Source organism: Macaca mulatta, chromosome 20 (assembly GCF_049350105.2).
Source record: "Macaca mulatta isolate MMU2019108-1 chromosome 20, T2T-MMU8v2.0, whole genome shotgun sequence".
NCBI lineage: Eukaryota > Metazoa > Chordata > Mammalia > Primates > Cercopithecidae > Macaca > Macaca mulatta.
In genome coordinates this window covers 43,955,069-43,980,071 of record NC_133425.1, presented here as the reverse complement: position 1 = coordinate 43,980,071, position 25,003 = coordinate 43,955,069, and the positions used below count along the sequence as shown (strand labels likewise).

Below are 25,003 nucleotides of genomic sequence, written 5' to 3'. Positions count from 1 at the left end.
ATATGGCTGGAATTTTAGACCAAGACACTGACCCTAGAGCCAAAGTTATTAACAGATATGTTCCTGTGTGTGTGTTTGCTTGTCTGCTTGATTCATACTTCTGACTCCAGTAGCAACTAATTGCTAAGAGAACTCAGTTCCCTTTCTTGCCTCATTTCAGCCTCCTTTCAATACCAGCATCTGAGAACAGCAATACTGTCCAGCATTCACTTGTTCTATTAGATCTGCATTTAATTTAACAGTCTGGTTTTCTTTAGAAAACAGACAAAAAATCATACAGGAGATAGATTGTTTCAACCAACTGGAAAAAAAAAAAAATTTTGTTAATGTTATTCTTGCTTCTTAATAAGCTTGCTTTTGCTTTGAAAACAAAAAAAAAATTAATGTGATTCTTTATACCTTCAAGAAATCTGGAAACCAAGGGTAATAGTATCAAAAGTCAAGATTTGTTCTCTAGTCAGTCACTTGATTTGATTATTTCTCTCTTGATTATGTCATGGAAGTAATACATTACTGGTAGCAAGCAAAGATGTCTTTTCATTAGAGATGTAGATAAATCCATCCTTGGGATTATTCACTGTGTAGCTCAGCAAATCCATAAGATCACATTGCATAAAATGTTACAAAATACCCACCTTTTAGATTTGGATGAAAATTTTTCGGTTCCTCTAAAGATGATTTAAGCAACTTCTATCTGTTACTTTCAATGTTTTATTTAAAACATGACGTTTTGTTCAAAATTACAGACATGCTTGTGATTTTTATAAAATTGACCTGACATTTGTAGTTGCATGTGTAATTTATTATGTGCTATAAGGAACTTTTGTAAATTGACCTAATTTCTTATTTTCTCTTTACAGGAATATATTAAAGGAATCTGTGAACCTGAACTAGAAGAAAGAGAATGTTACCCCAAAGACATGCACTGCATTTTTGTTGGGGCAGAGAGCCTGTTTCTGAAAAGCTTGATTCAGGATACTTGTGCTGACCTCTGCATTCTGGACATTGGCCTTCTTGGCATCAGAGGAAGTGCTGAGGCCGTGGTCATGGCTAGGAGTCACATTCAACAGTTTGTAAAGCTCTTTGAAAATAAAGAGAACCTACCCAGTAGTCAGAAAGAATCAGAGGTGAAAAGGGAATTCAAACAATTTGTTGAAGCCCATGCAGACAATTACACAATGGATTTGTTGATTTTGCCCACTTCCTTGAAAAAAGAACTTTTGACACTCACACAAGGTGAGGAGAATCTCTTTGAAACAGGAGATGATGATGTTATTGAAATTAGAGATTCTCAACAAACAGAGTTTACACAGAATGCTGCCACAGGGCTGAATATTTCCAGAGATGAAAGTGTTTTGCAGGAAGAGGCAAGAAATAAAGCTGGGACTCCTGTTTCTGAGCTTACAAAACAAATGGACACAGTCCTTTCTAGCTCACCAGATGTGCTTTTTGATCCAATAAATGGTCTAACCCCAGATGAAGAGGCACTTTCCAATGAGAGAATTTGTCAGAAAAGGAGATTTTCTGATTCTGAAGAAAGGCATACCAAGAAGCAGTTTTCTTTGGAAAATGTTCAGGAGGGGGAGATTTTACATGATGCTAAGACATTGGCTGGAAATGTAATAGCTGACCTATCTGATTCTTCTACTGATTCTGAAAATTTAAGTCCAGATATAAAAGAAACTACTGAGGAAATGGAATACAACATCCTCGTAAACTTTTTTAAAACCATGGGCTATTCCCAAGAAATTGTTGAAAAAGTCATTAAGGTGTATGGACCATCTACTGAACCATTATTGCTCTTAGAGGAAATTGAAAAAGAAAATAAAAGATTCCAAGAAGACAGAGAATTTTCAGCTGGTACAATGTATCCAGAGACCAACAAAACCAAAAATAAGGGTGTTTATAGCAGCACAAATGAGCTTACAACTGATTCCACTCCAAAGAAAACACAGACTCACGCACAGCAAAATATGGCAGAAAAATTTTCTCAGTTACCATTCAAAGTGGAAGCTAAACCATGTACCTCAAATTGCAGAATTAATACTTTCAGAACAGTGCCAGTAGAACAGAAACATGAAGTCTGGGGTTCAAACCAGAACTATGTTTGTAACATAGACCCTGAAACTGATGGCCTTTCACCTTCTGTTGCCTCTTCAAGTCCCAAAGAAGTCAATTTTGTTTCAAGGGGAGCTTCAAGTCACCAGCCCAGAGTTCCAGTTTTTCCTGAAAATGGTTTACACCAGCAGCCAGAACCCTTGCTTCCAAATAATATGAAATCTGCCTGTGAAAAACGTTTAGGATGTTGTAGTTCTCCTCATTCTAAGCCAAATTGTTCAACCCTTTCTCCACCAATGCCACTGCCCCAGCTGTTACCTTCAGTTACTGATGCAAGGTCGGCAGGACCTTCTGATCATATTGATTCCTCAGTTACTGGAGTTCAAAGATTTCGAGATACTCTAAAAGTACCCTACAAGCTGGAATTAAAAAATGAACCAGGGAGAACAGATTTGAAGCACATTGTTATAGATGGGAGCAATGTTGCAATTACGTAAGTCCATTCTCTGCAGATTGTTTTATTTTAAATAGGGCTCTAAATGGTGTCTGAGAATCACATGTATATAGGAACTATACATACATGTTGTATATAGTTGATCTGTAGCCTTAGGGTCGGATGGTGGAGGGGAATGGGAACCAACTGGTTGGAAAGGTTTTGTCAGTCCATCTTCTGGATTCATGAACTTTACTTCACCCTGCTGAGCTTAATTTCTAAGGGCAAGAGAGGACAGAATATTATCTTTTCACATTGCATTGCTCAGTGATAGATAGTATAGTGACTTTTTAAGTCATTACATTCTTAATACTGTGAGTACCATTATGTTCTAATCTAAATAAGAAAACAAAGCTTAAAGCACAAGGATTTTTTTAATCTTACGTTAGAGTATGCCTGATCTCTAGCCTCGAGTATGCAGTGGTAATAGGTGTGATATACTTCTCTGGATAGAGCAATGGCAATTTCCTTTCAAAGGAAGTTAGTTTGAGCTTCATTGTGGGCCTCTGCTCTTATTAAAAGTTTATAATGTTTTTAGTAAAAGACATCATTTAATGAATCTGTTGTTTCTAGTTAGCCTGTCTTGGAACTCCTCTTAGTTGAAAATCCTCTGATTTGAAACCTGTACACTTGGATTTCTTTTCTAAGGGGCAGTTTAAGATCGTGGCTAAGAAGTGTGTGAGGGTCAAGAGCCTCCCCGCACTGTGGACCAGCTGTTTGATTTGGGGCAGGTCACTTAACTGTTTGGAGTTTCAGTTGCTGCAATCTGTTGCCTTCTGACCTGTCCTTAAGGACATCTTTACCATATTTCAACAACTGTGTAAAGTCTGCCTTCTGTTTTCAAAACCAGTCACCCCATTGTTAAAAGAAAAACTTCGGGCAAATTAAATTTAGCAGAGTTGATCTGCACAAACAATGATTTGTGAATCTGGCAGCACCCTAAACCAGGAGAGGTTCATAGAGCTTCACTCAGCAATGAGGGCCAGTGGTATTTATCGGCAGAAGAGGGAAGTGCCCTGCAGAAACAACTTGATTGCCTACAGGTTGGCATTTGCCTTATCCAGGCATCCTGTGATGAGGCATTTGCCTTATGTAGACGTGGTCTGAACAGTTGCCAGCCTGTGATTAGCTGAAGCTTAGCTGCTGTGATTGGCTGAGACTCAGCTTTTTTTTTTTTTTCCCACAAGAATACTCTTAGGTTGCAATTTGTTTATATACTAAGGTTGCAGGTCACTATGTATGGAGGCAACTTTAGGCCAAATTTAATTTAACACCATTGATTTTTGAAGAAATATTCAAGGTGTGGCATTTTAAGTAGCTACAATTCAATAAACAGGGCACCTGGACATGGAATGAGGAAGAAGTTGCCAAATCTTAAAAATACTTTTCTGAGTTGCCAAATGTTTGTATAACTTCTTTTTTGGGAGTTCTGAGAGATCAGTTAATGCCCTGAGTTTTTAAGAATACCTATTAGGATTGAAAAATAAATGTTATTTTTAAAATATATGTTTATAGTATATTTGTAATTTTTGGTTTGTAAATTTTTTATTAGGATTTTCAGATACACAAGATAAAATAATGAATTCCCATGGGTTCCTCACCCACCTTCAATAATTACCAGCTCATGATCAGTCTTGTTTCATCCTAGCCCTTACCTCTTCCTTCCACCCCTATTATTTTGAAGGAAATCTCAGCTATATGTTCATAAATATTTTAATATGTATTTTTTAAAATATAAGGATTATTCTGGTTTTTATTATTTGAATGAATTATCGATGCTGTGTTTTGCTGTCAAAAAGAAAATGCCATCATTTCAGATGTTAAAATTTGAAGACAGGCAGCAAAAATAAGCAGTATGTTTATCGTCATTTCCAAATCATGTTTATTGTCATTTCACTTTGGTTTTTTTGGCAGCCCTATTAGGGGAAACCCAGCAAATGACCTGCAGCTGCATAGCGATATCTAAGCAAAAATGTCAACTTCAGTCACCCACACCCCAAGCCCGGAACAAGTTCTTCATTGTTATGATTTCTTGAGCCAACTAGTGACACAAAATTTAGGTCACAATTGTGAGCAATTCTCATCCTCTTTCACTTTTCTGTATGTGGAAGGATTTTCCAAATAGGAAATGCAAGTTAACATAGAATGAGCAGTGATCCTGATGCTTTTTAAAAACCTTTTGGGGTAGTTAACAGGCATATTTCTCAGCAGGGTCACTGTTGGAATTTAGAGTGGTGTTACCTATCTGACAGGATGTTTTGCAAATCTAGTCCCTCCCACTTTGCTTATAATATCCTTCCCCAGTCATTGTGACACCCCAAACACACTCCCACATATTTCCTAATGCCCTGAGTACAGTATCATCTCTTTTGAAAACTACCAATTATTACACTAAGAGAAAGCTGCAAGCTTTTTTTTTTTTTTTGGAAAACTGATTGTTTTGGGCGGATTTACATTTTCTTTGGATTCACAGATGTCTGTGTTTAAAGGCAATACTTTTACAAGTGAATGTGTTACTTTAAGGAGACAGACTTGTACTTAATTTGATGTATTGTTCTGAAAATGTCGGTAATTAAGATTTACCCATATTCTAGGAAGAAACTGCATAATGGGTATAGAGTTTTATTTTGGAGTGACAAACATTTTGGAACTAGGTGGTTGCATGACATTGTGAATGTAGTAAATGCCATTGAATTTTAGTCATGTGAATTTTACCTCAATTTTTTTGGAAGTTGGAAAAAAAATCAGCCCTTATTTTAAATCAGTTGCTTCAATGTTAAGTGTGAATTAACTTTGACTAGATTCCATGAAGAAACTGATTTGTGTTTCTTCTGTTCAATGAACTACCTCTAATACCCATAGTCCCTGACATATAGTAGGAACTCATGAAAAACTTGTTGATGAATTAAAGGCAAATTAGAATTTTTCTTTTTTTTGAGAGGTGAAGTCTGACTATTTTGCCCAGGCTGGACTCGAACTCCTGGACTCGGCCTGTCTTTCCTAGTAGCTGAAGCTATAGGCATGCCTTACCATGCCCAGTTTAGGATTTTTTTTAGTGGCTTTCTACTACCCGTTCGTAACTTCATGGTTACTATTCCAGTGGCCAGTTTAGATTTTTAACTGAGACCATATATTTAATGCAACAAATATTTGGGATTTTAAAGCCGAAACACCCATTATTATGTGTCAGGCACTGTATTTTTAAAAATGCAGCCTTCACACCAGTTGTGAGGCAAAAGTTATAATTTATACAACATGAAGTGGCTTAAAAATGTTTTCCAGGGTTACATAGATAGAGATTTGGACCCATAATGTCTTTCCCCAGAGCTGCTGTATACCGTCTCTCCTCCAGCAGAAGTTAAGGTTGGAATTTTCAGGCCAAGGCATCATTGGATACTTAAGTCTTGGGTTGCACAGCAATGTAACTAAAGCTTACAGATTTGACCCAAGTAGTTGGGGAAGTACTTATTTGATTCCTTAAGCAATAGGATCTGTTGGTGTGGGCCCCACCCTAAAGCAGCCTAGGCCCACCCTTCAATGTATTTTTGTAAAGCCTTTGTTCATTTTCCTGTCCAGAATGAGGTCTGCAGCCCATACCACCTGTGAAAACCTCCACAGTACCCTGTTTAATGCTGCCAATTTTGTATATCTTGTTCTTGCCCCCTCGTCACCATGAATGAGTCAAATGATGAGTAAGTGGAAATTGTTTTGTGATGTATGGCTAGACAGCACAGTAGTGGCCAAGAAACATTTGGGCTCTGTCAGCCTGAAACTTCAGCATGAGAGCCCCTGACATATGGGGTGATAGTTTTCCGTGTAGATGAGGTTTGCCCCTTCCCTTGCCAGAATTATGTATTTTAACCTTTTTTTCTCATACTAGTCTTTTCCATATTAGGGTTCCATAAAAAGAAATTTTTCCTGGGTAACTTAGAAAGGACTTTCCGCTGTCTCCACACTGCCCTGTCTGGTGCTATGGCTGCCATGAGTTTTTATCAGCTGTGTGTCACCCATCTCTCCTCTGCTTTGGATACTTTCTTTTAGTCGCCAGCATTCTATAATATGGCAAACAACCAGATAATATAATCTTTAACCAATTATATGGAAACAGGCATTTAAATCTCTTGAGGGCCTGCACACCTGTCCTCCCAGACTTAATAACTGTTCATTCTGTATTTGGAGCTGGGAGCCCCAGAGCTTTGGCCTTCCCGTAAGTAGCAAGGTGTTATTAATATATATACTTTGCCTCTGGGTCAAGATAGACCTTTGGTCTGGGTTTACCTGTCAACATGCTACTCTGGTTTGATTGCAGAAAGGCTAGGAGACAGTGATGAGTAAGCACATGCCTACTCAGGGTATAGGACTTGAAGTAGGAAGAATGGTCCTTAATGGACCCTCTGTATTATTTTGAGGACAATAATTTGGCTCCACTTAATTTTTTGTTATTGTAGTTTTATTTTTTGGGTAAATCTGTATGTTCTCCACCAGAATTTTGAACCTCTGTTTTAATTCCATTCCTGAGATTTTTTTAGAGTATCAAAAGTGATATGATCTTATCACTGAGAATAACATTTTGGAATTTAGTTGAGAGCTGATGTTTCTAGAAACTCCATTTGTTCCCCCTCTAGACTTGTAAGGAGTCCAGGGCAGCGGAATTCATCAGTCTGTATTTCCACCCTTGTTACGTAGTGACCCAGTGGAATTGAACTGGGTACTCCTCCTCTATCCAATTCCTCCTCTTGCCATCACCAGAAGCTGTTAAGGAAAAGAGGGAGAGTAGGTAGCACACATTTGTAGGTAGCACACATTTGTATCTGTCAAATAATCAGGGAGCCACCTTAAAAACCTTTTCAGTGCAGTTCTCTCAAGGATTATCCTTTTGCGGACTAAATATACATATTTCTTGGTTTTTCTAAGAACCAGCAGGTTGTTCTGTTGTGGATTTTCAAATTAGGACTGTGGTTGACGTTAACTCTAGGTATGTCCCTGCTGTTAAGCAATTAGAGTGATGGATGATTTATTATTTTTGAAAGATTAAAAAAGGCCCCCTCTAAAGAACCACCCCCAGTCTTTTTTCTAGTTAAAAATGTCACTTTGCTACCTTCTTGTCATATTTGAATGCCTTTAGATAAACAAAGCACTCCTGAATTATCAAGATTGGGTTTGTTTATTTACATATATTTTCTGGGATAAGAGCCTCTGAAATATTTGTGGTTCACTGAAAAAGAAATAGCCTTTAAAAAGAGGAGTCTGTGAGTAGCTCTTCTGAATCTCACAGAGCATTAGATGTTCGTGAAGTGTCCAGCCTCTTCCTGCTCTCAAGGAACGCACATGCAGGTGGGGTCATGGAAAGGGCAGGTGTGAGGAAGCCAGAGTCTAATCCAGCTCATCCCCCTGGCTGTGCAACCCAGGCAGGCTGCTCCTCCCCTAGTGACTCCTTTTTCTAACAGGCATCTAAATGCCATTCTATCTCTGTGATTCTGGTGCACCATACAGGATTGGAACTCAGAAGAGGGAGGAGGCTGAGAGAGGCCCTGTGTCTAGAAATAGCTTCATAGAAGAAGAGGGGCCAGAATTCAGCGCATTCAGTCCTGAGGGCATTTGAAGAAGGAGCAAGGAAAGGTGCAAGAGCATCGCACATATAGAAAGCAACACAAGGAAAGGCTCAGAGACCAGGAGGGGTGAGATGGCAAGACCTGGTCAAAACCAAGAGGGTTGTTGCATGGTAATGGGAGGGTCACTTGGCCAGATCCTTTCTGACGAGTCAGACGAGGAGGGGTCCTGGAAGCCAGGCAGGATTAGTGTAGGACAGTGCCTTTGAAGGCCCTGAGCAGAATCAAAGGCCTCGGGCTGCATTTAAAAGTTAGTTTCACTGGAATTTTCAGGGTAGGTTGGAATTAGGAGAGCCAGGGTTTAACTCGGGACACATATGCCCATCATGGCAGGACTTGCAAGTGAAGTATTTCTACAAAGCAATTTTGGCATGCAGCATTAGACGTGGAGAGAAGACAGGACTGAAGATGCAAGGAGTATTGTCGCTGGAATCTAAGTGACCATTGAAGCAGTGAACATAGATTATGCTAATTTCATCAATTACAGCATCACTGTTTAAGATTTTAGTCTTTTTTTCTTTGTAATACCCATGAGTAGACACATTACCACCTGCAGAATTTTAAACTTTTAACTTTTTTATCTCCACTTTTAATTAACTGCTGGAGCGTAAATTTTAAGTACTTTCTTCCTTTCCGTTGAAATGTGTTATGGATGGAGGGGTTGGCATTTTTTAATCCTCTATACTAAGGATTGTAAACTATGGGCCAAATCAGGCCCGCCACCTGTTTTTGTAAATGTGGAACACAGCCACACACATTCATTTACAGCTGTCTGTGACTGTTTTCACACACAGAGTTGGGTGGTATGACGAGACTGTGTAGCTCTTAACAGAAAAAGTGTTCTGACCTGTGTTCTCTACTGTTCATTGTTGTTTTTTATTTATTTATTTATTTTTACCTTTTTTCCCTGTTTTCTGCTTTCTTAAAATAGCCTTTCACAGCCCCTCCATAAATTTCATTTGAGTCTTGCCCTCGACATGTTTCTCGTAAACTGTAAACTGAGTAAATATAGCCAATTCCCTGAAAAGAGTGGGGCCCTCCTGAGACAGGACACAGCAGCACCTTTGGAGGTTGCAGGGGTTATGACTGTGTCACATCTTTGTCCCTTTCTTCTGTCACAGGGAACAAGTATTACCATGGAGCTCACTGCCTTCTATCACAACAACACACCCAGTTAGATTAACAAAATGTGAGAAAAATCCTAAGACACTATTAAGAGTTCTGTCCCTAAAGTTCCATCCTAACTTTATGAACTAAATGCTAAAAATGTAAGAGTATTAAAGGAAACTTTGTTATTGTTTGTTGTATGTGTATGTTAACTTTTCATGGTGAAACTGTGCTTTAAACAGAAATAAATTTTATTTATTTTCTTTACTCTTATTTCTAGCCATGGTCTGAAAAAGTTCTTTTCTTGTCGCGGAATTGCAATTGCGGTTGAATATTTTTGGAAGCTTGGCAACAGAAACATCACTGTATTTGTCCCTCAGTGGAGAACAAGGCGTGATCCTAATGTCACAGGTGAGGCAAACTGATTTTTTCAGTAATGAGTCAGCTTATAATTGCAACACATGCTGTTTAGAATAGAGCTGTGTGCCATGGGCAGCAGCTTTAAAAATAAAATTGTAAATCTACCACACCTAGCAAAACATCAATTGAAGAGAGTACCACAGCATCAGAAATACTAGGGGGTAGGATGGAAAGTTAACATAGTTATTTATACAGGAAGTTATGTTAAGAGTTCATTATATATCACATGTTTTCTTTTTACTTTCTAAAAAATGTCTTTTTATTAGGCTGGGTTTCTGACTGTTTAGATAGTATTTTTGAAGTCACTTCATAAATTTGGCCCCTTCAAGTTATGTCTTTTTAACAGTCTATTTAATGGCTTAATATAAATCATTTCTGTTAACCGTAAAGTACTCTGGCTGACCTGCAGGCCACACACGAAAGATTTGAACTTACTATGAATCGTGAAATGTTCCAGAGAAACTTCAGGTTGTTTGTGTCATAGGTCATGATAGGAAGATAGGTGAAAGGGCTGTGTCAGGCAACTTAACACATCAGGGTGCCTGGAAAAATAAAGTAGATTGTGGGGAGGGAGGGTGAGTGAGTACAAGACTTGCCCAGCACATTAAACAGGAAGTGAAATTTAGTCACTTAGTGGGGCAGAAATGGTCAAACCACAGTTCCCAAGTATTCCCAACTTCCCCCATTTTGAAGAGTATATTCATCTTAACAGAGGGTACATAAGGAATGAAGCAGATCTACTCATTTTGTTATTTTTGCAATTGGGTCCCTGAAGGAGTCTCTCTTTTTTTTTTTTTTCCTGAGATGGAGTCTCGCTCTGTCACCTAGGCTGGAGTGCAGTGGCATGATCTCGGCTCACTGCAACCTGCACCTCTTGGGTTCAAGCGATTCTTCTGCTTCAGCCTCCCAAGTAGCTGGGACTACAGGCACGCACCACCACGCCCGGCTAATTTTTGTATTTTTAGTAGAGATGGGGTTTCATCATATTGGCCAGGCTGGTCTCGAACTGCTGACCTTGTGATCCACCCACCTCGGCCTCCCAAAGTGCTGGGATTACAGGCATGAGCCACCACACCCTGCCAAAGGAGTCTCTTAATGCTTACATGCTCTGCATTGCTTAAGTCAGTGGTGAGTACCATTGTAGGGAATGTAGGTGTGGGAACCTCAGACCCTGAGTTTTTAGCTGCTTTCTGCCCATTACTGGTTTTCTGAAATGTAGCTTTGACCCTCCATTCTCCACTGTCACCACCCATCCCCCATGAAAACCGGCAAATATTTGTATGGACACCTTTGAGAAGTTGGATAGGCGGCCAGTAGGAGGAGGCTTCAACAGACTCTTGGCATAAGGATCTTTCTTGGGATTGGGGTAGAACCATTTGTCCCTCCTATCCCTAGATCTGCCCTAGTCCCACCCCTACCCTCTCTCAGGGTCTCTTATCATCCTTCTCTTTGTCCTCCATTTCTTGTAGTATAGCTCTGAAAGAGTTTTTGATGGTAGGCTTCATTAAATACCCAGGCTGGAGTGCAGCAGTGCAGTCTCAGCTCACTGCAACATCTGCCTCCCAGGTTCAAGCGATTCTCCTGCCTCAGCCCCCTGAGTAACTGGGATTACAGGCACGTGCCACCATGCCTGGCTAATTTTATATTTTTAGTAGAGATGGGGTTTCATCATGTTGGCCAGTCTGGTCTCGAACTCCTGAGCTCAAGTAATCCACCTGCCTCAGCCTCCCAAAGTGTTGGAATTACAGGTGTGAGCCACCGTGCCTGGCCTACTATTCTTAAGAAGCAAATGAGTTTAATCTTTTTATGTTTAAAAAATAACTGAAGTTAGTTCATATGTTGTTTTTGCCTTAGTATGGGTCTTGCTTGTTTTGTTTTTTTTTTCCCTCCTAGTGAGTTAGTAAAATTGAGTCAGTAGAAAAAAGGTTTTCTACAGTTCTCCAAGTGAAACATTTGAGTGTACTTTCATTTCTTGATACATTTGGGAAGATAGCCCTTTTCTGAATGTGTATTCAACTTATTCCACGAACAGAACAGCACTTCTTAACCCAGCTCCAGGAGCTCGGAATATTATCTTTAACTCCTGCCCGGATGGTCTTTGGAGAAAGAATTGCTTCTCATGATGACAGGTATGAAAGGCCATTCTCCTTCCTACGGTTGGAGTGGGGTGGTGAGGAGCCAGCCACCTGCTCTGCTGAACAGGTCCACACTTTTAGAGGACCTGCTTGATGCGGGGGGTTTAATATTTGTGGTCATTAAGGTGATATGCTCAGTGATATTTGCTACATAGTTTTTAGAAACATCACAAAAGAAACTGTTTTTGTGTTTTAGTAAAACATGGCTGAAACTCTGTAAGTAAAAGCAGATATTGTAGTCTCTGGTTGGTAGGTGCTTAAAGTAATATTTGTCTTGTCTTAGTGTGGCAGGCTTGAAAATGGTTTCAAATAGTAACTCCTCCCAGTCTACTTTTGATCAGTGACTTAGCCTATTATCATAATGCCTGGGTCCTCAGGGTTTCTTCTACGTCATAGAAGTGTCTCAACTGACCCTACTGTGATAGGAGTAAGCTGCATTTCTTTTTTTTTTTTTTTCTTGAGATGGAGTCTCACTCTGTCGCGCAGGCTGGAGTGCAGTGGCACAGTCTCAGCTCACTGCAACCTCTGCCTCCTGGGTTCAAGCGATTCTCCTGCCTCAGCTTCCCAAGTAGCTGGGATTACAGGCATGTACCACCATGCCCAGCTAATGTTTATATTTTCAGTTTAGCAGGTTGCAGTGAGACAGGGTTTTTCCATGTTGGCCAGGGTGGTCTTGAACTCCTGAACCTCAGGTGATCTGCCCACCTTGGCCTCCCAAAGTGCTGGGATTACAGGTGTGAGCCACCACACCCAGCCCATAAGCCTGCATTTCTTAGCTTGGCATATAACTCAGGCAGCAGGTACTAGTGCATCTGAGTCACCACGTCACCAAGATTTCGTCTGTGCCTTTTAAATATTTTGTTTTGTTTTTGAGATAGAGTTTTACTGTGTCACCCAGGCTGGTGTGCAATGGCACAATCTCAGCTCATTGCAACCTCCACCTCCCAGGTTCAGGCCATTCTCCTGCCTCAGCCTCCCAAGTAGCTGGGATTACAGGCATGCACCACCATGCCTGGCTAATTTTTGTATTTTTTAGTAGAGATAGGGTTTCACTATGTTGGTAAGGCTGGTCTCAAACTCCTGACGTCAGATGATCCACCCATCTCGGCCTCCCAAAGTGCTGGGATTACAGGCATGAGCCACTGCGCCTGGCCCTTTTTAAATTTTTTCTAAAAACTTTATTGAGCACTAACCAAATCTGATACACTGAGGTAGGTTCTGGGGACATACATGATTCAGATGCACCTCCTGCCCTCAAGAATTTTGAGAAGACATGTGCATAAGTAACAGAAGGGAGTTTTGCTGTGGTTGAAACGTAAGAGAAGGTTCCAAACTTAACCAATGGAAACAGGACCAGTTTTTAAAATCCTCCTCATGGTATGAAATTAGTAGCATATCTACTAGTATTTGGGAACCTAGTGGTAGCTGTTTATTCTTTTCTCTCCTGCATTTGCCCTGTTTATTTTCATCTGGCTTATAGCACTGACAGCACCCCTGGTGTTTTTGCCTGTGTTCCACCAAAACACCGCTCCGTTGAAGATAGTGTTTAGCTTGTGACCCAAGCTAGTGAATGATAGTCAAATGGGTAAGAGATGAAAAGAGGGCCTGGGGAGAGGGATGAGGGGCTTGGGACCACAGCAGACATATATTCATTCACCAGAAGGGCCTTCTCATTGACAGTCCCTTGCCCTGCACCAGGTTGGTATGCAAGACCAGATCTGATGGGTGAGAATCAGATGGCATGGAAGAGCCGAAAGAGGATACCATATGTGGGTGCCTGGGGGATAGGTGAGAAGTACTAGAAGGTGGAATGGAAGGACACTTCCTGCCCAGCCCTGTGACACAGGCAGGGACCCTGCAGGGCTCAGGTCCTCTAACACAGCAGCTTCATTCTCACACCAGCAGGGTTGGAACACACACACAAGTATGCACACTAAGCTCTTGTTTGGCTGATATGGCTCTTTGGGTTTTCAGAGGACATGTATATATGTTCTCATTCATGAACTCAGAAGCCTTACTGCCTGTTTTTGTTAGTGGCAAACATTACCACTTACAACTCATGCCAGTTAGAAGTCATTTGTGGCCGGGCGCGGTGGCTCAAGCCTGTAATCCCAGCACTTTGGGAGGCCGAGACGGGCGGATCACGAGGTCAGGAGATCGAGACCATCCTGGCTAACACGGTGAAACCCCGTCTCTATTAAGAAATACAAAAAACTAGCCGGGCGAGGTGGCGGGCGCCTGTAGTCCCAGCTACTCGGGAGGCTGAGGCTGGAGAATGGCGTGAACCCGGGAGGCGGAGCTTGCAGTGAGCTGAGATCTGGCCACTGCACTCCAGCCTGGGTGACAGAGCGAGACTCCGTCTCAAAAAAAAAAAAAAAGAAGTCATTTGTAAAATGTTATTTAATAAAGCCAAAGAACTAAGTCATATTTAATTTCCAAGGTTTTCTAAGATCTCTGAAACTGAGGTTTTTAAAATCCCCATTAGGTACTCATCACTGCTAGTAAAAGCAGTTGTCTGTACCTTTAATTCCAGTGAGTCCCTTAATTTATTATTATCTTGGTCTACATATCCTTAGACAAATGTGGTCACCCTAACTTATGAGATAAAATTCACATTATCCTCACAGATTTATTATTAAGAGGGTCTGAGCATGAATAATCAGCAGTGAAATGGAAGTCTTCTTTACTGCTTCATCCTTTCCCTTTTTTATCACCAGGTATCCTGTCATATCTTCCATTTGAGTGAATCTATAACTTAGTCTAAACAAAATGGCAATTCTAGATACCTCTTTTTAAATCAGAGCAGTGTGAACCTGTGAATTTTTTTTTTTTTTTTTTTTGGAAACACTCTCATTTTGTTGCCCAGGCTGGAGCGTAGTGGCACAATCTTGGCTCACTGCAACCTCCACCTGCTTGGGCCCAGATGATCCTCCACCTCAGCCTCCTGAGTAGCTGGGACTACAGGGAACACCTGGCTAATTTTTTTTGTATTTTTTTGTAGAGACGGGGTTTCACCATGTTGCCCAGACTGGTCTCAAACTCCTGGGCTTGAATGATCCGCCCACCTCAACCTCCCAAAGTGTTGGGATTATAAGCATGAGCCACCACACTCGGCTTAACTTATGAATTTTTAAAAAGAAAAGAGAATTGTAAGGCTGATTGTACTAAGCAGCTAATCTTAGAACCAGAATACTGTTGCTCAGTAACTTAAATCTGAATAATGATTTCACAGGGTTGTCAGCTCTCATTCTCTGCTCTGGTCTTCATGTATTCTTATTAACACTGTTTACTGATAATACAACTTTTGAATAAATTATAGTTTAGATCACTTAACAAAAGAAATTGTATGAAAGACAATCTATTTTATAATCACACTAATAATTTTAGAGATATTCACCATTCTGATTGATCTTCAGTTGATAGGGGCTAAACTTTTCTGTGGCCTAGCCTTGGTTAAATTCTTTGATGGTTTTCCTATGAAGAGGAACCCTTCTGTTATTTTCTTATAACATGGCTTCTCTGAGCCAAGGATGCCTGTTGCTCATTTTAAACTCTGTTATATTACCATAGGTTTCTACTACACTTAGCGGACAAAACTGGTGGTATAATTGTGACAAATGATAATTTCAGAGAATTTGTGAATGAGTCAGTCTCTTGGAGAGAAATTATTACAAAAAGGTAATATTTTCTTCTTTGTCTTTGGTCAGAAAAGTTTTGTTTTGTTTTTAATTGTTTCTGTGTGCATTTTGTTTGTTTTGTTTTCTATATTCCTTGGCCCCACAGAAGGCAATATAAGGGACCAAAGTATCATAAGACTGTGCTGTACTCCCACTTCATAGGTGACTGGCCCCTCCAGGTAAGCAGGGGCCCGGCGCAGAGCAGCAGAGCTGGCAGTGATGAGTGTGGACATGCTCTGCTCTCACTACAGCCTTCTAGGGCATCAGAGTTTTCCTGCATGCAGCAGGAGGCACAGTTAAGTGTGATGGAGCACAAACGGCTTCCTAGTTTACTCAGCTGTGAAGTGAAAGGGTGAACTTCATGGCAGCTGGGATTCCAGCAAGAGGAAAGGCCCAAAAGCAATGTGTGCTGACTGGGCTTTCACTTCTTCATGGTCTGGAGAGAGTATTTCCACTTTTTAATATCTGATGCTTTTCTGGAGGTTTTTACGGTCAGTTTAATCATCTATATTGAAAACATCTTTAGATATCCAAAATAAAACAAAGTTACGTCAAGAGTTTAGCATTCACTGCTGTTTTTCATTTGTAATAAAACTATGAAGGTGTCCACTGCTGAAAAATGCCCTAAGATGAGTGGGCACTGGCTGCTAGGACTTTTTGTTAACAACTATCACCTGACCAGTTATTTAAAATAGAAAGCAAGGGGCTGTGATAGTGCCAGGGATAAGTCACATAGGCCAGAAATCTTAAAACATAAAGTGAACATACCTCATGCTAAGTATAACTAATATATAGTAAAACTCGCAATATAGCTAGGATAACTAGTATTTATCCCTGTTGGGGTTTCACACTTGTACCTTGCCTGGTATTTATATTTTCCTAAATTATTAGAAGATTTTAGAAAAAGAGTCTGTTACAAAAGCCCAGGTGAGAGTTAATTACTGTATGCGTTTTGACACCTGTGCTGTTAAAAAGCTGTTGTTGATAGCTGAACCGAGAATGAGAATCAGTCTTTGACCTTCTGGGCACAGTTAATGAGCCACTAATCTTGTAGGGCATGTTTCTGTTGGACCTCTGCCTGGGCTCATTGTCAGTATTTACTGACAGTCATCCATGTATGCATGGAGGGTTTAAATGCAGTCAAGACTGGTGTTCTCCAGCCAAGCTGTTGCTTTCAGCATTCACAAAAACAAGGCAGAAAGGAGACCTGGACAACAAGCACAGGCACTTGGACTTTTAAGATTATTTTATTTTCTGTTTTCCCCGATATGGTAAATAGTGGTCTAAAGACCTCAGATTTCCTTTATTCATATATCGTTTTCCTTTTTAAAAATATTCTTTTCAGTGGGTTTGCTTATGGACACATTTATTACCAGTTTTATTCAAAAAATTAAACCTTCATTCAGCATTTGTGTCCTAAGCTGACAGTCTTTAAATCTTATTTTTCAAAGTTATATTGAAAGTTATATTAGAAGAAGAAGCGGCTTCCTAAGCCCAGTACAAATCTGCAAGTCTTGATGAGAAATTTTGAGGGCCGGCTGATAAAATGTTCTGACTCTATTGTATTTATGTCCAAAACAGACATTAAAAGGGTTTGACTTGGTTGTTTTCCCCGCTTTTAGGCAGTTGAGCAGTCATAGGATTTGTAGGCTGACCTGACCGTTGCTTTGGCATCGGGTGGCTGCTTTGGGATCCTTATGTAGGCCCTGGGCAGTGAGGACCCTGTTTCTCAGCCTCATGGTGTTCTGTGTTGTAGGCTGCTGCAGTACACGTTCGTGGGGGACATATTTATGGTTCCTGATGATCCTCTGGGAAGAAGTGGACCTCGATTAGAGGAGTTTCTTCAGAAGGAAGTCTGTCTTAGGTATTTCCTTTTTCAGATTGTCTTATATTAAAACGTCTGTTTCAACTCTTTGTGCTTTAGTGCAAGTGCTGTCTTTATCAACTAAAAATGGCATTTAAAAATTATTATTATTATTTTGAGACAAGGCCTTGCTCTGTCACCCAGGCTGGAACGCAGTGGCATGATTTCGGCTCACTGCAACCTTTGCCCCGCCAGGCTTCAGCAATCCTCCCACCTTAGCCTCGCGAGTATCTGGGACCACAGGCGCGTATCACCACGCCCAGCTCTTTTTTTGTATTTTTAGTAGAGACAGGGTCTTACCATGTTGTCCAGGCTGGTCTGAAACTCCTGAGCTCAAAGAATCCGCCTTCCTCAGCCTCTAAAAGTGTTGGGATTGTAGGCATGAGCCACCATACCTGGCCAAAATTTTTTTTTCAAGCCTTAAATTTAGTGCTGGTTTCATATATGTGGAACCTAATGTAGCTAGCATCCCAGATTTTCAACTGTAGTCCTTTCAGTTTTCATCCTAGGAAAACACAGAAGCCAAACTTTTTTTGTGGGTTTATTTTTATTGATTGATTTTTTTTTTTTTTTTGAGATGGAATTTCACTGCTAGGCTGGAGTGCAATGGCGCGATCTTGGCTCATTGCAACCTCCGCCTCCCAGGTTCAAGTAATTCTGCCTCAGCCTCCCGAGTAGCTGAGATTACAGGTGCACACCACCACGCCTGGCTAATTTTTTGTATTTTTAGCAGAAACGGGGTTTCGCTGTGTTAGCCAGGCTGGTCTCAAACTCCTGACCTCAGGTGATCCACTCACCTCAGCCTCCTAAAGTGATGGGATTACAGGCGTGAGCCACCTCGTCCAGCCTTTTTGTGGGTTTAAAAAGACAGCCAGGGCCGGGTGTTGTGGCTCATGCCTGTAATCCCATCACTTTGTGAGGCCAAGGCAGGTAGATCACTTCAGGTCAGGAGTTCAAGACCATCCTGGCTAATATGGTGAAACCATGGCTTTACTAAAAATGCAAAAACTAGCTGGGTGTGGTGGTGCGTGCCTGTAATCCCAGCTACTCGGGAGGCTGAGGCAGGAGGATCACTTGAACCCAGGAGGCGGAGGTTGCAGTGAGCCGAGATCACGCCACTATACTCCAGCCTGGATTACAGAGCAAAACTCTATCTCAAAAACAAGCAAACAAACAAAAAACAAAGCTGTTTTTCCAAGCTGGTGGTCACTTACTGGCGAACACTACTTAGGTTCATCATGTATGTGTGAGAGCTCTCCCTCTGAACCATGAGTGCCTAATGGGCTCATTTTGTATGTGTGAGTGTCTTTTTACATTCATTTTCTAAAGTCATTTGCTTTGAACATGTTATGCTTATATTAATTACTTACTGCTCAGGAATCACTGCCTGGGGGAACTGACCATTACTTTCTACCTTTACTGAATGGAAAAGCCAGTATTCCATATTTATCTGAAAATGATTTGGTAGTTTAGGTTTTCTTTGTTGTAGTTTGGGTTTGTTTTGTTTTTAGGACACCTTGTTAGTGGTTCTTTCTGTTTTCAGAATTCTTAGGTAACAGACATTAACCAAAGATGCCTGTGAACCTAACAGGCAGATCATAGGACCCCATGACTGATGTTTACTCTTTTTAAAAACTAAACCAGACTGCACTCTGTGCATTCCCAGCTGGTATTTGCATGGGGGTGTGATGGGGGGGTCTAAGCTGAGAGGAAGACACACAGCTCTCTCAGCATTTTTAGGCAGTCACACTTTCCAGCCGATCTTTTCCATTTGTAACAGGAACCATTGGGAGTTGTAGGTTTGGATTCAGTGGTAGGTGGTGATGGGTTTTTTTTTTTACATGGTGGTCTGTTCTACCTAGGAGACCACTACAATTTCAGCTCCCTGGTCTTGTGAATCATTTCTCTTTTGAGCCTTTGGGTTTTATGACACAGATGAGGACTTAATTGCCAAACGCCACGCTTCTCTACCCACATGAAGAGAATGGCAGCCATTTTCCACACCTGGTACGCTCATCAGTCCATCTCGTTTTCCTTCCCCACATCTGAACTTTGGAAATCCCCTGCTGGGCTTCAGGCCCAATGCTCGTGTGTGAGCATCAGTCACGTCTGTGGGTCACAGTTACCAGAAGGAGAGTCCTCTGCTTCCTCCCACTCCTTGAGCAACCTGGTACGGGGTCTGTCTGCCTGCCTGCCTTTTCACTCTCACCTGGTGGCTTTTTGTAGAGCTGCTCACAAATTGGTTAAGAAGTTGGGAATCACTTCCATCACAGAGGGGCTGTTGAAGTTGAGCTTTTGAAGTTGGGGAAACTTCAGCTAGCCTCATTTCTCACCTGCAGGTCGAGTCCAGTGGGAGGCTTTTGAGTGATACAGATGCCCTCCCTGTACACACATACTCGTACACACCCATGTGCATACAAGTGTGGGCACCCACCCACACCTCATCTAGGCTGAGTCGGTGGGGACTGCCACTCTCCCCAAAAGGAGTCTCTTCTAATTTCTGTTAACCAGGGTCCTGCACAAAATCAAAATCTTGAGAAGAGTAAGACCCTGTTAAACCTTTTGAAAGCTCCCAAGGGCACCCTGGTTAGAGCCAAACAGCTAGATGGGGTCAGTCCTCACAGCAGAAGACCTGGGAGGGCGGTGCTCCCTCACAGAGTGCACTCATTCCCTGTCACACCTTGAGATGGCGTCAGTGGAATCCCCGCAGGCTCCTCTGTGGGCAGCTACTGTCACCACCTCCACCTCAGTCTTGCATCCTGCCTTTGGAAGCCAGGGAGTGGCATCCTGAGCCTCAAGGCCTGCCGCAGCTACCTTCTAAAATATCTCCGTGATTTTTTATTTACTTATAACCCAACTCACCAGGACTTGCTTCCATTCACAGAGATATGCAGCCCCTACTCAGTGCCCTGCCAAATGTGGGCATGTTTGACCCCAGCTTCAGAGTCCCTGGCACCCAGGCAGCCAGCACCAGCCACCAGCCTCCGACCCGGATTCAGGGAGCCCCTTCAAGTCACTGGCTCCCTCAGCAGCCCCACTTCCCACTGCTGCCAGCCCTCCCCAATCTCCAGCAGAACCTGCCCATGCCAGCTCAGCGATCTTCTGCAGAAACCAACGAGCTGAGGGAAGCCCTTCTGAAGATCTTCCCTGACTCAGAGCAAAGACTGAAAATAGACCAGATCTTGGTGGCCCACCCATACATGAAAGATCTAAACGCGCTCTCTGCCATGGTGTTGGATTGAAGATTGTGCTGAGAAGCTTGCGCTCAGGGCTGGCTGATCAAACTCAAGCTCACACCTGTACTTGATGGGAATGTGAAGAAACTTATTTCCCAGTGTAAACGCAGTTGTATAGAAAAAAAAAATGTTTTGTGTATAAATCTGGGTTTTCAAAACCAGCTTTTTTCTATATATAAATTATGCTGCTATTACAGATTTAACATTTTCTGTTAAAGGAAAGTCTACATTTTCTGCCTGTTCAGAACTGTTTAATAGCAGTTACTCTTGAGTGTATTTACCTTTTTATGTTTTTTAAACTATTTTCCTTAAAGCCGAAAATATTGACAAATGGATATGGTTAGCCTTTATAAATAAATAAATAAATAAAAAAAGAGCTGCTTTCTTAAGGAAAGCAAGACCTCTTAAAGTATATTTTCTTGAGATGAATATGTCCCGTCACTACCATGAAGTGTGCTCACCCTTCCAGCCTCCTCTGCCCTCACCCCCGGAGTTAGAGTGGGTAAGAGTTGGTTTGTCCTGCAGAGTCTTTGGTTGGAGCATTGTGAAAGTGGACCCGCGGTGCCACTAGATGGCACTTGGTGCCTAGCCGTGGTGAATGACCAGGGCGAAGTTAGACTCACAGGATACCAGGGCTAGAAGATATTGTGGAGCCCATGGAGTCCCACCCTTCCCCTTCCACCCTGCGTAAAAGGGGACGGCCCAGTGTGCACGCCGTCCGGCCATACCCATAACCACAGCCACAGCTGAGGAGTGGCTGGGCAGGCAGCAGGCTCCCCAGCCAGGGCTTGACACGCTCACAGGCTAAGGCCTCCACACACCTGGCCTGGCTCTGGAAGTCACTTCTTAGCTTCTGAACACCATAGCGGGTCGTGAGGAAGTTTAATAAAGAGCCTGGTCACTGGCCATCTTGTGTCCGCAACTGCAGAAGACGCCCCGATGTGGCGTTTGTACAGCTTTGCCAAAAAATGATTTTCTACTCTCAAAAATGACCCAAGCCAATAAATAGCATTAGTAGCTTCTGTTGGGGGGAGGGAGTGGGGGGGCCAGAGCCCCTGTATTTATTTTCCCTGTGTTTGTCTCTCTGGTGTCCTCCTAAACAGCCTTTCTTGTGAGTCTTTCTCAGAATTGATATCTTAATATTGTCTGTTCTAGGTGTTGCCCAAATTCAGTGTCAGTGAAGTTCTTTTCCTGGGCAATCTTAACATCTTTACTCTTACTGTCTGGGTCTTCAAAGGGCTTTGTATTTTGCACCTGCGCCCCCAGGCTGCTCATAGTCGGCTTCCTGCCTGTCCGTAGATCATGTCTCTCTTGGGCCTAAGGAGTGGAGGCTGAGGACTCAGTGCTGGTTTGTTCATGGTGAGGGGACTGGGGGGCATCCCAGAGTGCTACCTCCAGGCCTGCTTCTTGGTTTTGTTTTGTTTGATCGCTGCATCCTTCAAGGGATGAATCCAGAGCTCTCCATGAGGCCAGGCTTGTCCTTCAATCATGTTTCCTCTCAGATGCGTCCATGATGCCTCCTAATGTGGAATCATGGACCTCCTGGTTGTTCATTGTTTGGGCCGGTGGCCAAGTCACCCAGCTGTGGAAGCAGAGGTAGAAGACAAGGCCAGCCAGGAGGACAACTTCAGTCACAGCTCCCATGCCTCAGCTTTGCACCTGTTTTCAAAAGCACAACTGAGGTGTGCGGCCTGGGGCTGTCTTACAGTGACTCTGGCCTTCTGGCTCACGTTTCGGTCCAGCAGCCTGGCTGACCCACTATTTCTCCTCTGCTTCAGAGAGGAAACCCAGGAGACGCCCTGACCGCCAGACTGAGTCTCCGCCCATGCTGGCTGGTGCTGGCTAGGCTGAGGGGGTCACCACTTCTCCCGGCTCTAGAAGCTATTTGACCCTTGACGTTTGAGTTCTGTAAGTCTTTCTGTTCTGACTATTGCTTCGGAGAGATTGGCCTGTCCCCTTTCCCTTTCTTGGCTGTGGGAAGGAAGGAAGAGCAAAGTGCTCATTGGTTCCCTTCATCAGTGACAGCATGAGACGGAATTCATCATTCCTTCTGAAACCCCTCAGGTTTAGTTAAATTTAATATTTAAAAACCCAAATTATCAAACCATTAAAAACTCATTACTGGTTCTCAGCCTCCCCCAGTACTAGCCTCAGTGTGGCTGCTGCGTAAGTATCTGTAGCTTGTCTACCTCCTGCAGCGGGGCTGCCCGCCGCTTCCCTGTCTACTGCTCAGGCTCTCCCACTTCGTGGCATCCATGTAAAGTAGCTGGCAGAAGAGAGATGTCACCCTCATTCAACAGACGGGATGTGTGTTGCTCAGAGAGGTTATCCTGAGGGGCTGGGTGATTCCCTGGCCTACATTCTTCCCGAGGCTCCAGGCCACTGTCTTCGGGAGTAAAAGAGCCTTGTCTGACCTTAATGCAGGCAGTCTGTTTGAACCCCTGTAGGCTGCATTCAGGAGACAGAAGGTGTCTGGGCCATCCTGGATGGCCGGTCAGCATTGCTAGGCAGGCTCGGCTATGTGGCTGGGACTCAGGCCTGGGTGGCTTTTGAGACCAGTGAAGGGAGAGCCGGCCTCCTGCCCATGCAGGCTTGTGACACGGCTGGGATATGAGGGAGGACTCAGATCTACACACGGAAATGCCTCTTTTCCCTGCCCTCCCCCAGCTCCCACCTGCCTCCCACACCTCAGGTGTGGCTGCCCGTGGGACCGTCCCTCAACCCCTTTCCTCGCACCTCCTCATCTTCACCCAGTTCCTGCAGTGTCTCTGACCCACACCTCCCGCCTCCTGGCCGACTTGCCCAGGCAGTGGCTCTGGCTCACCTCCATCTGTTCATCACCTTCCTCCCCAGTGTTGCCATTTATCTCAGATGTTTTAGATTGAAACAGCCTGATTCCCAGAAGAATCCTCTTCATTCATTGCTAGTGCTTCCCCTCACCTCCCACTCTCCACTTCCCAGTTTGCAAATGTGGCTTTCGCCCACCAAGTGAAAGTGGACTGAGAGCAGCCCTTGGGGACAGCCCGGTGCCTGGCTGCAAGGCCGCGCTGGGGCTGTCTTGCTGGCGCACGTGGCTTGACTGGACTTTCCCTGCTTCCCACCACTTCCCTCACTCCCAGACCTCCCTCATTCTTTTTGTCTCTTCTTTTTGCCTAAAGCCAGCCCTTAACACCCTATTCTTCCTCAGCAAATGGTTTGCAGACTAGCTGGAAAGGGCAGCTGGTGTTAAGAATGCAGGTTACCGGGCATGACCCAGCAGATGCTTGCCCAGTAGTTCTAGAGAAGGCCCAGGAATCTGCAAATGAGCACATTCCCCAGGCAGTTCCCATGCAGGTGATCAACGGACCACATGTTGAGAAACCGCAGTCACCCTTAGGGCCACACTGTCCCTGTCCCCACTGTCCCCTCTCTATAGTGACCTCCAGCCCTGCCCTTCAGGAGTGCACTTCCCACTCTACTAGGAAGCCCTATGGCATCCTCAGGCTCCCAAGACCCGCAGCCTGCTCTGGGTCCCTCCCTCCTTCCACACCCACCCTCCGTATGATCCCCTGCTCCGCCCTTGTGCTTGGCTGCCCCCTGCCCGCTACTCTCAAGACACCCAGGGGTGGTGGGCCCTCACTGGCCGGCCCCTCCCAGCACTGTCCTCTGCCATCGAGACACCACAATGCAGCCAGATTTACCTTCCAGTAACATACTTCTAGTCACCCCTCCTCCTGCGAAGTGATCTGCAATGGCTGTTTGACCAGAGCACCAAGTTCACACCTCCTGAGCTTGATGTCTGTGGCTGTCCACCTCCCAGCCATACTTGGCTGTCCCCAGACGCTCCCTGTGGCCACACGTTTCCCATGACCTGTGGGCTCCGCAGACGGACCTCTCTCCGCTAGAGATGCCCTTCTCCCAAATGACTTCCCTCCTGGAAGGCCCAGCCTGAGTCTCGTCCCCTTTCCAGTGCTTCTGCCAGAAGCAGCCCCATGATGTTCTGTGACTGCACAGCACTTTGTGTCTTGCTCTGGGCACTTGCCGCTCTGGCTGGTGCTGCCGCCGCTGATTGTGTACTGTGTCTTGCTGCCCTTTCTAGACTGTGAGCTCCTCGCGGGCAGGGACCGCCTGTGTTCTCTGTATTTCCCACGGCGCCTAGCACAGTGCCTTGCACTTGATAGGTGCTCAATAAATGTCTGCTCAACTGAACTGGAGAACAGTGCCTTCTTGACTGCGGCATCTGGCAGCAGGACTAGTAAGAGGCCGGGAATCCACCGCCCTCTGGTGGGACATTGGGGTGGGACTGGGGTCACTCCACTCCCTTCTCCCTCCCCTGCCAGGCTCCAGCACACAGCATCCTGGGCACATGGATCCAGTGAGGGGTACCTGGTGCAGGCTGCGTACCAGATGCACTCAGGCTTCCAG

The 25,003-nt window shown here is 43.6% G+C and overlaps 1 protein-coding gene across 3 annotated transcripts in view; it reads left to right on the top strand.

The window, feature by feature from the left end:
- N4BP1 (NEDD4 binding protein 1) overlaps nt 1-24,787 on the top strand; it is an 82,913-nt gene extending 58,126 nt beyond the window's left edge. For 2 of the 3 annotated variants that reach the window (XM_077985645.1, XM_001109863.5), the window contains 6 exons: nt 861-2,551; nt 9,548-9,678; nt 11,720-11,816; nt 15,393-15,500; nt 17,256-17,363; nt 20,248-24,787. In XM_077985645.1, the coding sequence (XP_077841771.1) occupies nt 921-2,551; nt 9,548-9,678; nt 11,720-11,816; nt 15,393-15,500; nt 17,256-17,363; nt 20,248-20,605 (2,433 nt within the window). In that variant the 5' untranslated portion in view covers nt 861-920 and the 3' untranslated portion in view covers nt 20,606-24,787. Of the gene's footprint in view, nt 1-860; nt 2,552-9,547; nt 9,679-11,719; nt 11,817-15,392; nt 15,501-17,255; nt 17,364-19,225; nt 19,371-20,247 lie in introns of all 3 variants that reach the window. The other variant, XR_013411604.1, reaches the window with a different exon arrangement.
- Nucleotides 24,788-25,003: the final 216 nt, after the last annotated feature.